Source organism: Melanerpes formicivorus, unplaced genomic scaffold, assembly GCF_026170545.1.
Source record: "Melanerpes formicivorus ecotype bairdi unplaced genomic scaffold, bMelFor1.0.p_v2 SCAF_55, whole genome shotgun sequence".
NCBI lineage: Eukaryota > Metazoa > Chordata > Aves > Piciformes > Picidae > Melanerpes > Melanerpes formicivorus.
Window position 1 is genome coordinate 3,095,939 of NW_027142407.1, and position 11,671 is coordinate 3,107,609.

Here is an 11,671-nt window from a genome sequence, read left to right on the forward strand (position 1 = left end):
TGCACTAACAAATATTTTCACGATGCAGTCTCCAAGTCCAAAACATTCCATTAGGTTCAGCAGCTGAAATTCTGCCCCGGACTAACCCCTCTGCCATGTAGCAAGACTATTACTAGAAGGATGCAAAGCAGACCATTTTAAGATTTTACTTGGTGCTTTAAAGAACTAATAGCAGCATTTGAAACCCATCCTGGTTAACAGATCTGTAAAAAAAAAAAAAAAAAAAAAAAAAAAAAAAAGATAGAAGGGAAAAAAAAAAAAAGAGAGGGAACAAAATATCCAGATATCCACTTGAGTATTCTGTAAGGGTACCTCAAGTAGCTATACCCAGAAAAGCCTTTGCAAATCATATAAATCTAGTGTCTTTCTTCTCACTTTTATATCAATTTCAATGCAGACTATAAATTGCTGCAATAGCCTAAAGCTAACAGTTCTTAACATCATGCCCATCATAGAAATCCAACTAAAAACCCAGAGAAACAAGTCAATTTCCCAAGTTTAATGGAGTTTTTCAAAGTCTGGATCCAAGAAATGAAACATTTTTTTCAAGACTTTAAAAAACACCCCAAACAAAACCAAACAACTTTGCTTGTAATGTAATACAAAAAGCAGTAGAACTTTTTGTGCCACAATAAGCAGTTTCAAAATGTAGAAAAGCAGGGTTAAACTGTATCATCACACAGTAGACACAACATGAAGCAAAAGCCAAACCGAACTGCTGCTATTGTAGTCTACAGTTTGGAGAGGGACACAACTTTTTCGATTTGCTGCATTCATGCTAGGTTAAAGTTGTCATACTAACAAAGGAATGTAACAAGTAGGGCACTTCTCTTCTGCTTGGAGAACTCAGTCATGCAATCTTAACAGAGTTGGCATGCTGGCTTTTTAACACATTTTTTCCCTTGAGGAAAGTACAAGCTCAATGAAACTGAACCATTCTTGTAGGTAAAAGCATACTCCTTCACTGGCTGATACAGTCACAAACCCAAAGAGAATCAAAAAATGCAATCAATAGCAAACTGCTCATGACTCCCCCAAAATAAACACCTACTGTGGCTATTAGAATCATCACCACCTACTTTTTAAAACCTTATCCTTGACCTTTAGCTCTGAGTGCTAGAGCATTAGTTGAGCACTTACACTGCCTCTGTTACATTAAATGCACAAACTGAAACTGAGAGAGATGTGAAGCCCAGAACTTGAGAAACAAGTCAGATATGTATCTATCTTGTCCCTAATGACACTATTCATGGAAAAAAATGCAGAAAAAAGTATCATGAAGTGATGATAAAATGTTAAAAGATCACAATTTTACATAGGCAGTGGCTTCTAACTTTCTCTGTCCAACAGGCAACACTTGGAAGGAAAAGGCCAATATGGTGGCATCAAGCTTTAACAATTTATTTTCTAGAAACTGCCAGCACTGTTGGAGATTATCCAAAGTAACAAACATACTGCTTAGACTGAGGGGTTGGGAAGATACAGCCTAAAAATCTCGTTCCGTGTCACACTGTGTACTTGTACATGCCACTGTGCACAGCAATCACTCCTGGTTTATGCAGTGAAAGTTAGAAAGCTTTTTGGCATAGCAGATAAATAACTAGAAAAACTTCAAGTGTTTTCAAATGAAATCTACTCAGTACAGCACTGACAAGCTCACCACGATCTCATGTCACCCCTTCAAGAAAGATGAAGAGTCAGTCTCGAGGAAGGTTTCAGGAAAGAAAGTTTTTCAGCAGGAAATTCATAAACCACACATTCCTAAATCTATTAAACCTACAGTTATTCTATGTCTTATTTAGTCACTATTCTGCCCTACAATGTGACTTTGAAGTGTGCCCTGGAGCTAGCCAATTGATTCAGTTATACAACAAGTGTGCTATTTCTGTTTTCCTTACAAACATCTAACTATGCTGTTATTTTTTTTTTAAACAAGAGGCATTGATGAGTCTGTAACAGAATATACAACAGACCTTTGAATTACCACAGTGGCCATAAGCATGTCTTCACATTATGGTTTGCTGCACGCTAAACTCCTGCATCACAAAGTGCCTGAACAATGAATTTGCTGGGGTGCCATCTGACAATGAGTTAGAATACACTGTAAAATATTTAAGTAACACAGATGAAGATGGCAAATTTTCAAACAAGAACTAGCCTTCTGTGCAATGTGTACATTCCACACTTCATGAGATCAGCAATTACATTTAATGAGAACTACAACTTCCATGCAATTTCAAAAGAACCATTAGACAAGAAATTAGGAGCATTAACTGCATATTTAAAATGTTATTTATCATTATGAGCTTTTAGGTGCTAAACTTGGAAAAGAGGTAAATACATAGCCTTTCTCCATCCCAGACTTCATCTGTGTACCTTTATCTCAGGGCTAAGAGGACAGCATTAGTACACTGTTAGCAATTCAGGTTTTACTAACACTGGCAGATAGGATTCCAGCTAAATAACCACAGAATTCATGAGCTGAAAGCACATTCTTGAAATAAGTTGATTTAAGTAGATGAGGGAGACAAGGGGAAAAGGGGGAGGGGGCACAAAAAACAAAACAGAAGAGGCATATTGAAATGCATGTCACCCGGTATGTTTGACAATACAGAATTCATGGTCTACAGGGGAGAGCAACTCTCAGACACACAGCAAGTTCTCCTCTCACTGTACCTGTCCTGGATCATTGTACCATAGTTCTTCATGGAGACGATCAGGGTGTGCTTTTTTACGCTTAATTTCTGCAATGACGTCAAAAACATCTGAATCTGAACTGCTGGAGCAGCTGCTGTCATCTTCAGAGTCACAGTCTGAGTCACTGGAGGTCTCTGATTCACAGAAGAAAAATAAAGTCAGCTGAAAACCCCTTCCACACAGCCTTCTCCAATAGCAATGCCTTCTCTAACATGACACAGATAACTGGGGCACACATTGGAAGTTATCAACATTTTGCACGACATTCACACTATGATAAAGAAGGACAGCAACTGCATTTTTAATTACAACTGGCAGCAAATACTGTGGAGAGGAAATGCCTGTAACAGGCTGAAAGAGTTGGGGCTGTACAGCCTGGAGAAAACAAGACTCCAGGGAGACCTTAGAGCGACCTTCCAGTACCCAAAGGGGGCCTACAAGAAGGCTGCAGAGGGACCGTTTACAAAGGCTTGCAATGATAGGATGAGGGGCAACGGTTTGAAATTGGAGAAGAGTAGATTTAGATTGGATGTTAGGAACACCTTCTTTGCCATGAGTGTGGTAGAACACTGGAACAGGTTTGCCAAGAGAAGTAGTATTTCTCATGCCTGGAGATACTCATGGTCAGGCTCAACAAGGCTCTGAGCAACCTTATCTAGAGGAGGCTTTGACCTATCACACCATACTTAGGATACTTTTATGCTATTCAAGAGACTTCAGTGCTAGATACTCTTCATTTTCCTCCGGGCCAAGAATCTAGCTCCACATCAGTCAAAATCAACAGGAAATCTCCCATAGATATGCAATATAATGGAAGATTTAAAAAACACAGATTAATCCACCAACATTACTAAATACACACAGCTGAATAAAAACAATTTAACTATAGATTATTCCATTTCAGAGATTTGTTGTGTTTTCTGCCTACCTAAATCTTCATCCAGCTTGGTCTTTGGTGGCTCCCATGGTGGCCTGGCTGCTTTGGCCTTTGCCTGTCGCTTTCCTAACTCCTCGTCGAACTTTTCATAGAGATCTCGGAGCTTGCTTGTTCCTACCACAGTAGAGTCTCCCTGTTAATTAAAAAACAAACAACAAAAAGACAGCACTGAAACAGCACATGAACACAATGTACCAGCATTTTGTGAAATGAAAAGGGGAAAAAGACAGATCTGTGTAGTTCACAGAACATGGAAATACCTGGTAAGACTTTAGCATACCATTACATTGCTCTGCCAGCTGAATTAGCAGAGAAATTACTTCATGTGCTGGTGCATTATCATCAAACCTTTGGCCTAACGAAGCAGAACTATAGCTAAGCAAATTTAGTACAGCTCAGCATTGATTTCTAACATGGTTTACAAGAAACAGGACATCTGTGAAAGTATTCTGCAATTAAAAAGCATTTTATCATACACAATAAACACAAAACACAGTTCACTTTGTTGCCTGCTTTGCAACTCCATGAATTCATTCTCAAAAACCCCATACCTACAACCAGCCATAAGCACAAAAATACCCCACACAAGATCCCAGAAACTTCTTGCTTTTTATCACTACTCCATCTCCAAGTGGTACTTTCAAGTACAAACAATCCTGACTTCCTGCTTCTGTCCAAAATGTCTCCAAAGCTGTGGGAATGGATGGTGCTTAAGGCATCTTTGCTCAAATACAGCTAGAATGGAAAAAATCCACCTTTCTATTCTACAGACTAGAAAGTAGCCCTCTCTCATATACCGCTGCTCTGAATGCAGACAGAAGAATCTGATGAAAATAAGAGAATAATACCAAAATACCAAAGTTCTTAAGAGGGTTAAAAGGCTGAGATGGTTGGGAGGAGAGGAGGATTAATGATGTGAAACATGATCCTGCTGAAATGTTCATATTAGTCAAATAATCAATAAAGGATTGTGCACAGCAGTGCCGAGCTCTCTGACAAACGTACCACCTGATCCATAGGGTCATTGGAATAGTAACTTTCAGAATGGGTACAGCGAACCCAGACTGGCTTTAGCAGCTCCTCATCTTCCTCTTCATTTTTTTCAGATGCATTCTCCTCTGACTCTTTGTCTTTGGTAGCAATGTAATTTTTCTCTTTAGTGGAGCTCTGGTTCTCAGACCACCTTTCCCTGTCCTCCTCCCATCGAGGTTTTTTTCTTTCTCTGCTTGGAGATCGGCTTAGTGGGAGAAAGCAAATGAGAACAATTCTCTTCATTATCTTAACAGTGAGAGTTTTACAATGAAAAGCAAATAGTTTGCTTCAGATCAGTACATCATTTTATCACATACATTACAGCAAAATCCAATTGCCTCTTCCTGGTTTTAACTTGCACAATCAAGAGTAAAGCACTCAGTAGCTTTTACCGATCCTTGTGGTCCCTTCCAACCCTGACAGATACTATGATACTATAAAATTTATTCAGTAATTAAATGTAAAAAAATATTTTAGAATAAAAATAAGTATTTTTCATTAAAATGCCTACTTCTGACTTTTTTATAATTCTGTTCCAAATCTGGAAGCTCATCACTAAAAACTACAAGTCACATCACCCACAACTAGAAGTTCTAATATAAAGTTCTAATACGTAGCCCACAAACTACTTGCACGAGAAAAGAATTAGGGTTTTATTAGAAGGGTTACATAGAAGCCACCCTGCTTGTGTTACTCTGCCTCTGACATTTCTTTGGAGAGCAAAATCTGTGAGACTCCTTACATACTGCAAGATCAATGCTTTTAAAAGCTGAAATGTAGGAAACCTACTTTTTATTTCTTATACCTACAAAGCCAATAATGTCACTCTGATTTTGACTATCCAGGACTCATAAAAGCATCAATATTAAAAAAGCTCTTAATGATCTAAACAGAATGACTTAAAATAAAAAGAAGTAGTGAAGCCCTCTCCAGAGATTAATTCTGTTTCTAACTTTACAAGGTCTTGAGATAACTGACATTACACAACTGGCATTCCTCAGGGCTTAGTATTGGGACTACTTCTGTTTCACATCTTTTTCAGTGACTCTGATGAGGAGATAGAGTGCACCCTCAGCAAGCTTGCAGACAACACCAAGATGAGCAGGAGTGTTAATGTGCTTGAGAGTAGGGAGGGTCTACAGAATTTGAACAGACTGGATCAATGGTCTGAGGTCAGTTGCATGAGCTTCAGCAAGGCCAAGTGTCAGGTCCTGCACTTGGGTGACAAAGCCCCCATGCAATGTTACAGGTTAAGGAAAGAGTGTCTAGAAAACTGGCTGGTGGAAAGGGACCTGAAGATACTATTTGACAAGAGGCTGAGTATGAACCAGCAGTGTGCCCAGGTGGCATCCTGACTTATATAAAAACCAGTGTGACAAGCAGGACCAGGAAGGTGATTGTCCCTCTGTACTTTGCATTGGTGAGGATGCATCTTGAGTATTGTGTTAGGTTTTGGGCACCTCAACAACAAAGACATTGAGGTGCTGGAGTGGGTCCAAAGAGCAACTAAGCTGGTGAAGGGCCTAGAGAAGTCTTATATGAAGCAGCTGAGGAAACCGGGGCTGTTTAGTCTGAAGTAAAGAAGGCTGAGAGGAGGTCTTATCACTCTCTAAAACTACCTGAAGAGAGATTGTCATGAGGTGAGTGTTGGTGATAGAACATGAGGGAATGGTCTCAAGCTGCACCAGGGGAAGTTTAGGCTGGACATTATAAAAGAAATTTTCACTGGAAAGATTGTCAGGCATTGGAACAGGCTGCCCAGGCAGGTGGCTGAATCATAATCCCTAGATGTGTTTAAAAGACCTGTAGATGTGGTGCTTGGTGATGTGGCTTAGGGTGGACTTGGCAGAATAAGGTTCATGGCTGGACTTGACATTGAAAGTCTTTCCCAACCTAAATGATTTCTTTTGCATGTGTAAGCAGATGGTTACAAATTTAAGTCACTCATCTTCTCTGAGTTTCAAACCAGGCATGTGCACATGTATACATAGACAAAAGCTTGTATGTGTCAAGGCACAGAGTCTCAAACACACAAGAGACCAAATGTAATCTTCCTTACCTTCCTGCTCTCTTGTAATCTTTTTTGTAGGATCTGTCTGGTGATGGTGATCTTCTGCTGTCGCGGTGCCTGTGCCTCTCCCTCTCCCGCTCCCTTGGAGAGTTCAAAACATAAGTTAATTGAGAAATCTGGCATTTCATACATTCCACACCTGAAAGGAACACAGAAGCAGGCTGAGATTGTTATGAAAAATGACACACACATGCTGACCACTAGAAACTCATTCTTAATGCTGACCTTCCAGTAATTTGTAAAAGACAGTCCCTTGGCTTCTCCACCTATGCCATAAAGCCAGCTATCTCAATACCACCCAGAGGTAACATCTAGAAATTCACCACAGGACTTGCTGCCATTGCTCCTCTTCTCCTGTTACAAATGGCAAAGGTTAGGATTACTGCATCTTTAACCATTCTTAATGCCTCAGGAAACAGAAAGTAAACCTTTTCCATGGCACAATAGCTTTGTAAGCACAGCAGTCATTTGAGTGTTTTAGGCAAGCCCGCTCTGACAGTCACCTCAAGGACACAAAAAGTACAAAAAAACCAAAAAGTCTGCAACATGCTGAAACTATCAGTCTCATCTGTTGCATACATATAAAGAACTTGACCATGCAAACATATTTCCAGGGTAAAAGAGCTTTAAATTAACTGAAGGCTTGGGGAAGAGACTGGAAAGGTGCCTGATGGAAAAGGACATTGATCAACAACTGGCTGAGTGTGGCCAGCAGAACCAGGGAAGTGATTGCCTTTCTGTAACTCAAACACTGGTGAGGCCACACCTTAAACTCTGTGTTCAGTTTTGGGCCCAACACTACAAGAAAGATGTTGAGGTGCTCAAGCACATTCAAAGAAGGGCAATGAAACTGAAGAATCTGGAGAGGAAGTTCTTATCAGGAGCATCTGAGGGAACTAGGGCTGTTTATTCTGGAGAAAAGGAGGCTGAGGGGAGACCTTCTTGCTCTCTACAGCTACCTGAAAGGAGGCTGCATCAAGATGGGATGTCTCCTCTATAGAGCAACAAGTGACAGAACAAGAATCGTTAAGAGGTCTATCTCTTTTATACGGTGTATACTAATTTTCACCTCGAGATTACAGGATGGCTTTCAGAAGTCTTCGTCCTGAACAGAATCACACAGGTAGTCTAAGCACCCACTGGTAGGTCCTGAGAAGTCTGCACACATCCATGCTGGTCTCCCGCACAGCAGGATGCAAGAACACTGAGCAGCGTGCTTTTCGCTAAAACACCTCACTGCAGAGATTAGGTATGTGCACTATCAGACTATAAACACACACACACAAAGTGCTGGTTCTCTACAAACACAGGATTTACTCAAAGAAAGGCCAAATTTAATTCAACATCCAGAACCCTATGTCTGGTACCTAAATCTAAGTGCTATGACTTAACCGGTTTTAAGGCTCAACTGGGAACACAGTCTTTAGCACAAAGTTGTGCCAAGTCTACTCTAATGCCACAAGTGCACAAGTTTGTATGGTAAATATCAATGAGTAGAGCACTACTCAGCAATCTGTTTGGGTTTCAAACAAGATTTTGCTTCCAGCTGTCTCCATGGACAAGACCAACAAGTCATCAGCTTACAAAGGCGAGGCAGAAGGAGTCGACCGGAAAGGTGTCAAAACAGTAGCTCTTCCATCAAACCCAGGTACTGGCTACCTCCCAAACTAGAGGGAAAAGTGAGGGAAGAACACTGACACAAATACTACACAACAATGATGACAGCTCTCCCTCTGCAGGAAGGAAACACCTCAAGTTACCTGTTACGTTCGTAACTTCTGTGATGAGGCGATATCCTTCCTCTGTCATAATCTGTCCGGTGCCGACTGCTTTCCTGCCTCCTCCTGTCTGGACTCCGGCCTCGATCCCGACGATCTCCGTGGTTAGTGGACCGATGCCGGTCGCCATGGATGTGACTGTGCTCACGGTGTCTGTGCTCATCATAGTGCTTGCTCCTGTCTGGGGACCGTCGATCGCTTTGTGATTTCTCTCCCTGGTACTGACCCATGTGCCGGAAATGGCTGCTGCCACCACTGCTGTTGGCAGCGTTGCTCTGAAAGGAGGCAGAGTTGTGCTGATAGCTATTGAAGTTAGGCGGTGGGAATGATTGCTGTGAATACCCTGTGGAGTACACAGGCTGGTAGTTGACTTGCTGTGGTATGACTGGTGGTGGGGGAGGATGTGGTACTGTTGGAGGAGGCATCATATAAGGAAAGGTGCTTTGCGCAGCTGGAGTTCCTGGCACAGGAGTGTTGCCAGGATTTGGCACTGGTGGAGGAGTGGGAGGGAAGCACGGAGGCACTGGAAAGCTCTGCCTCATTTGGTGGTTTGGAAATGGTGGCCTCAAGGTACACTGGCCAATGGGATTTTGTGTGGAAGGGGGCACTGGAGGAGGGTAGGGCACAAAGTCTGGCCTGGGAGGTATGTAACCTGTGGATGGAGGGTTTGAATAGGTTGCTGGAGGGGCAGTTTGCTGGTCATACTGGTATTGTACAGACGACTGCTGTGGATGAAGCTGCCGCAGGTTCTGAGGGCGGTAGGTCTGTGTTGAAGTTCTTGCTCCTGGTCCCCCTTGACCACGGGGACATCCTCGCCCGGAATGGAAAGACATGGCTCACCTTTAATGAGGAAAATAAAGGTCACACAATTTCTGTAGGATGTCCTTAATGCATTTGCAGGAACTCCTCCCAAAGCACTGAAGTAGTTTTTGCAGTTTCCTTTAGCATAAGCAGTGAACAATGTTCACTGACTCTCATTGGAAGCTTTGTGCTCCTTGGACCTCTAGGTACAGGCCATTTATGCCTTCTTGATTACTTTAAGCCTCCAATCCACGAGAGCACTCTACTCTCTTTAATCCAGACCCCAAAACCAAACCACACTCTCTGACAATGGCAATATCCATTTCAAATGACAGATATGATAACTGCCAAAGATACATGTGCATCTATTAGTACTGTCGAGACACTTTGATATAAATCCTTCAGAAAGCCCGTACCAAAGGAATCACTCAACAACTGCAATTGTCATCCAAAGTCCCATATGGAAGTGTCCTTTCTAAAACATTATTACAAACTTCAGGCATTGTTAAGTTACCTCATTGTATTTTATCCGGTCCAAGAAATCATACAAATTTAAAATGAGACAGTAATAATTTACATTCATAATTGAGATCTCCATTTAGTAAATGATTAAACACATACTTTGAAGTATTTTAAGCTCGGTGGGTATATTTTCATGGAATAAGCTTCTTACAAGAAAAAAAAGTCAACTATGCTGTTTACTCAAATTAGTTAAGCAGCCACAGAAATCAAATCCAGTTTTCCACAAAGGGAAGGCAGAGAAGGAAAGGAGACATGCATGTAATTGGAAAAATCATCAAATAAAGAAAATAAAGCCTCCTTTTTACTGAGACTTTGCTGGTGCTGGAGTACACACAGAATACTCTCCCACCTGCTACCGTGCAATATGGCCAACCTAGACTGTCCAGAGCACTGCATTCTGCTGCCAGTGCTGCAAGTGATGTAGCTTGCTGAGAGACAGCCAAACCTTCTGGAACTAGAAGGAAAAAAGAAAGGAAGGGGCAATGGATGGACATAAGGAGGGGGAACCAAGAGGATCCTAAGTCTGTCCTTACACATGCAGGGCTTAGTGGAAACCACTGTTAATTGGTGGTGGAAACATTCATTCCCTCTCTGGGGTAACCAAAAGCTAACGTGAGCAAGAATTCCACATTTCTAGGAGATAGCAGTCATAGAATCAGAACTATTTCAGTTGAAAAAGACTTCCATGATCACTGACTCCAAATATCAACCTAATATCGCCATGGCCATTAATCCATATCCCAAGTGACATGATGGTAAAGCCATTTGTTCCTTCCAAGGAGCCTGTGCCTGCTCTGTAGCCTCCAGTTGTGTAAAGATCCTCAAAAAAAAAAAAAAAAGAAAAAAGGTATTTTCTCTGGCAATATGAAAACTAATTATTATTAATTCTAATCCATTAGGTGCTGAATCAATTTTGCTTTCTGAGCTAGACTCTTATTACCTTAAATAAAGCAAAAGCCATTGTGCTTTGTGTCATGGCATTCAAACAAAAGGTCTTGTGTAGCAGCTTCCTCTTAAATAGAGCTCTAGGACTTGTCCAGCACCAAAGAGCTGCTCTATTTCTATCACCTTGGTTTCTCTGTTTCAGAATGCACAGAATCAAAGCTACAAAATAGTACATGAAATTATTTTTAGCGCCCAAATTACTGAAAATCTCTCTCTGCCCCGAGCTTCGGTCACACTCGTCACTTAAACTGAAGTTCTAAAACACTGGAAATAACAAATTCTCCTTCTCCTATCACCTAGAATAGGAAATTAGTTTGCTCCTACCACATACGAAAGTAACACAGGTTCCTTAAAACACACAGGAAAAACTCTTTTAACCCTGTTACCACACAGCTAAGATCAACAGGACACCGAGACCCGGCCTCCCCCGACCACCGCCTCCCAACGGTTTGTAACGGCCTCCAACGGCCACCAAAGGGTCGGCAGAGAACACAACGGAGACAAGCCCCGCGGGGAGCCCGCCACCCGACCGCCTCCGTCGACCTGGCTTCCCGCCGCACGGCTCGCTCCACACAGAGGGATCTCCTTAGCCATAGGCCGGCCAGGCGGTTGCTGCAGAAGGCGCTACCGGCAGCGGCCGCCTGGCCCGGCCACCCCTATCCCGGTCAGCACTACAGAGCTCGCCAGCACCGACGCCCCCCCCCCCACCCCGCCCCAGGGGTCTGCTCTCGCCGTTCGCCCCGGCTCCAGATCCCCCGCGCCGCACAACGATCCGCAGCACCTCGAACATGCCCCCGCCGCCTGTCCCTGTGCACCCCCGGCAGACAGACGCCCCCCCGAGCCCACCTGGGGCCCGCAGCCGAGGCCAGCCCGGCCCGTAGCGCCGGC

The 11,671-nt window shown here is 42.6% G+C and overlaps 1 protein-coding gene across 1 annotated transcript in view; it reads right to left on the bottom strand.

Annotated features, from left to right (window-relative positions):
* DROSHA (drosha ribonuclease III) overlaps positions 1-11,671 on the bottom strand; it is an 81,898-nt gene extending 70,227 nt beyond the window's left edge. Inside the window, exons 1-6 of the mRNA XM_068160988.1 lie at positions 11,630-11,671; positions 8,498-9,355; positions 6,726-6,818; positions 4,640-4,871; positions 3,626-3,767; positions 2,677-2,831 (exon numbers count right to left, since the gene is read on the bottom strand). Coding sequence (XP_068017089.1) covers positions 2,677-2,831; positions 3,626-3,767; positions 4,640-4,871; positions 6,726-6,818; positions 8,498-9,348 — 1,473 coding nt within the window. The 5' untranslated portion in view covers positions 9,349-9,355; positions 11,630-11,671. The remainder of the gene's footprint in view (positions 1-2,676; positions 2,832-3,625; positions 3,768-4,639; positions 4,872-6,725; positions 6,819-8,497; positions 9,356-11,629) is intronic.